Source organism: Bombyx mandarina, chromosome 28, assembly GCF_030267445.1.
Source record: "Bombyx mandarina strain Sakado chromosome 28, ASM3026744v2".
NCBI lineage: Eukaryota > Metazoa > Arthropoda > Insecta > Lepidoptera > Bombycidae > Bombyx > Bombyx mandarina.
This window is the reverse complement of record NC_143233.1, coordinates 4,216,242-4,218,631: the sequence shown is the minus strand read 5'-3', so window position 1 is coordinate 4,218,631 and position 2,390 is coordinate 4,216,242. Positions and strand designations below refer to the sequence as shown.

The 2,390-nt window shown below is 38.7% G+C and overlaps 1 protein-coding gene across 1 annotated transcript; it reads right to left on the bottom strand.

The window, feature by feature from the left end:
• Nucleotides 1-244: 244 nt before the first annotated feature.
• On the bottom strand, nt 245-1,661 carry LOC149499695 (uncharacterized). The gene has a single exon (XM_089738934.1). It carries the CDS (start codon nt 1,241-1,243, stop codon nt 245-247), a length of 999 nt encoding a protein of 332 aa, XP_089595060.1. The 5' UTR covers nt 1,244-1,661.
• Between the last annotated feature and the right edge of the window lie 729 nt (nt 1,662-2,390).

Here is a 2,390-nt window from a genome sequence, read left to right as displayed (position 1 = left end):
TTGATCCCTTTACGCTGCCACCAATTTGTTATACGGAATTAACAAATTATCTTTTTAAAAAAGATTTTTATTGACGAAAAATGAATATATAAAGATTTCACGATTAATGACGGCAACCGTGCCGTGTGGAATTAGGAATAGGACTGACTGGATAGGGAGGGGATTGTTCTCTAATAAAGGATCATAACTGCTGATGCTGTTCGGGAAAGGTGATGATGAAAGGAAAGCTAGGAACCAGAGGGCATCATAACAGTACGAAGATGCGACCATTTCGTATCCAAACAAACTTGTAATTCTTCTCCTTGGCAGCTATTCTAGTAGCGGCATGAAGTTTTTTATTTTCAGGTGACAAGTGTTCAGTAACATACACAGGCCGCTGTTCACCAGGAAGTTCAATATGGGAAGTGTTAAGTTTGTTATCACTGTGCTTGTTTTTATTAAAGATTTTAACTGAAGCAAGGAGATTGTCTCGAGTACGTGGGCAGTTTAACTTCACTACAATGTTTTTCGGACGATTCGAATTGGTATTTTGCTTAGCAACTCTGTGGAATTCCAGAATGTCAGTTTCTTGTAAATTACAGGAAACCGTATTTCCAATTTTTTTAACTATAGACATTAAGTTTTCATTGCGTCTTTCTGGAATCCCCTGAATTTCAACGTTTGACTGTCTTGCAAACTGCTCCATATACGCGATTTTACGGTTCAATTCTGATAGTTTTGGTTGGAGGCTGTTGCTGCACTTAGTGAATTCCAAAAAGTCACTTTTTGTTTTTTCATTCAGTTTTTGCTGATCGTCGTGACATGCAGATAGAAATTGCAATGTATTTATAGCACCATTGAGATCCTCTCGCAGACCCGAGCATTTGGAGTGCAACTCACTCATATCCATTTGAACCTTGCATAAAATTGCATTAAATCTCTCGAACGCCGATTTCTGGCACTCAAATTTGTCCAACATTTCTTGGCGTAGATTACGTATTTCTAATAGAATTAATTCTTGACTTCCCAATAAGGGTGCAGAAGCATCCGAAATGTCTTTATTCTTCGACATGGAAAGAGGTGTATTTCCACTTTTTGGGCGCGGTATTGTACAATCGGGGCAAATCCATTTAGAGCGAGCGGTGGTAGTATCATTGTACTTGACACAGTCCTGATGGTAATTGTGTTGGCAGTCCGGATTAGTGCATTTGATTCGCCTCTGGGTGACTAAAATGTTCAGTTTACACTCCGAGCAGTGAACCATCCTGAGTGCTCAATAAATTCAACCTACTAAATGATTACAGCTCCCACTTCTTTTTTCTCTCTTAAATATTGTCTCATAAGTAATAGCCCCTGCACACTAATAATGGCCCTCATACAACAAAAACAGGCAAGTTTATCATTAGCACACTAAAATTAGCACACTAAGAAAGGCCCTCGTTAAGTAAGGTGAGGGTAGATAGATTCCTCAATTTTGCCAATTGTTTAAAATCACTCAAATAATTTCCTTTTATAGATGTAATTCCCGGCACTCGATGTCATATATACACTGTATTTGTATCACTACACAGCAAGTTAACTATAATATGTGCATAATTGATGAGCTCAGACACTTTAGGAACAGAATTTGAATTAATATTTGGAGCTACATTAAAACACAACTGTACTTTATCGCGGTAATGCGGGTATATACTATAATGTATTGTCTGATTTAATAATGTACATTGCGACGAATCTACAATCGACTGTAGTTTTTGGACCGAAAAAAAAAACAAAATATTTCCCAATGTTTAAAAAATGCAATTTTTTTATTTTATTTTTAATGCTTAGATGGGTTGACGAGCTCACAGGCCACCTGGTGTTAAGTGGTTACCGGAGCCCATAGACATCTACAACGTAAATGCGCCACCCACCTTGAGATATCAGTTCTAAGGTCTCAAGTATAGTTACAACATCTGCCCCACCCTTCAAACCGAAACGCATTACTGCTTCACGGCAGAAATAAGCAGGGCGGTGGTACCTACCCGCGCGGACTCACAAGAGGTCCTACCACCAGTGTAAATTAGTAATTACTTAAACATATAACGCATGAAATAGCAGGACACAACTAGTCTTCATGTCCTTCTTCCAACGAGGTTTGTGGAGAGAATTAAATGGTAGGCAGCGGCTTGGCTCTGTCCCTGGCATCGCTGGCGTCCATGAGCGACGTTAACAACTTACCATCAGGTGGGCGGTATACTCGTCTGCCTATACGGCAATAGAAAAAAAAGTCTGTAACATTCACAAAGCGTCCGTCCACTAAATGCTTCCTATGTACTTTGCCATAAATAAGTCTTTTTTAAAAAGAACTAAGAAAAAATGCTGGAAACTTAAGAAAGAATTTTGTGACGATATCTATAAAAGAGTTCGAC

Bases quoted from the DNA above. Each gene is read 5' to 3' on its own strand.
- LOC149499695 (XM_089738934.1), bottom strand. From the start codon at position 1,243: ATGGTTCACTGCTCGGAGTGTAAACTGAACATTTTAGTCACCCAGAGG.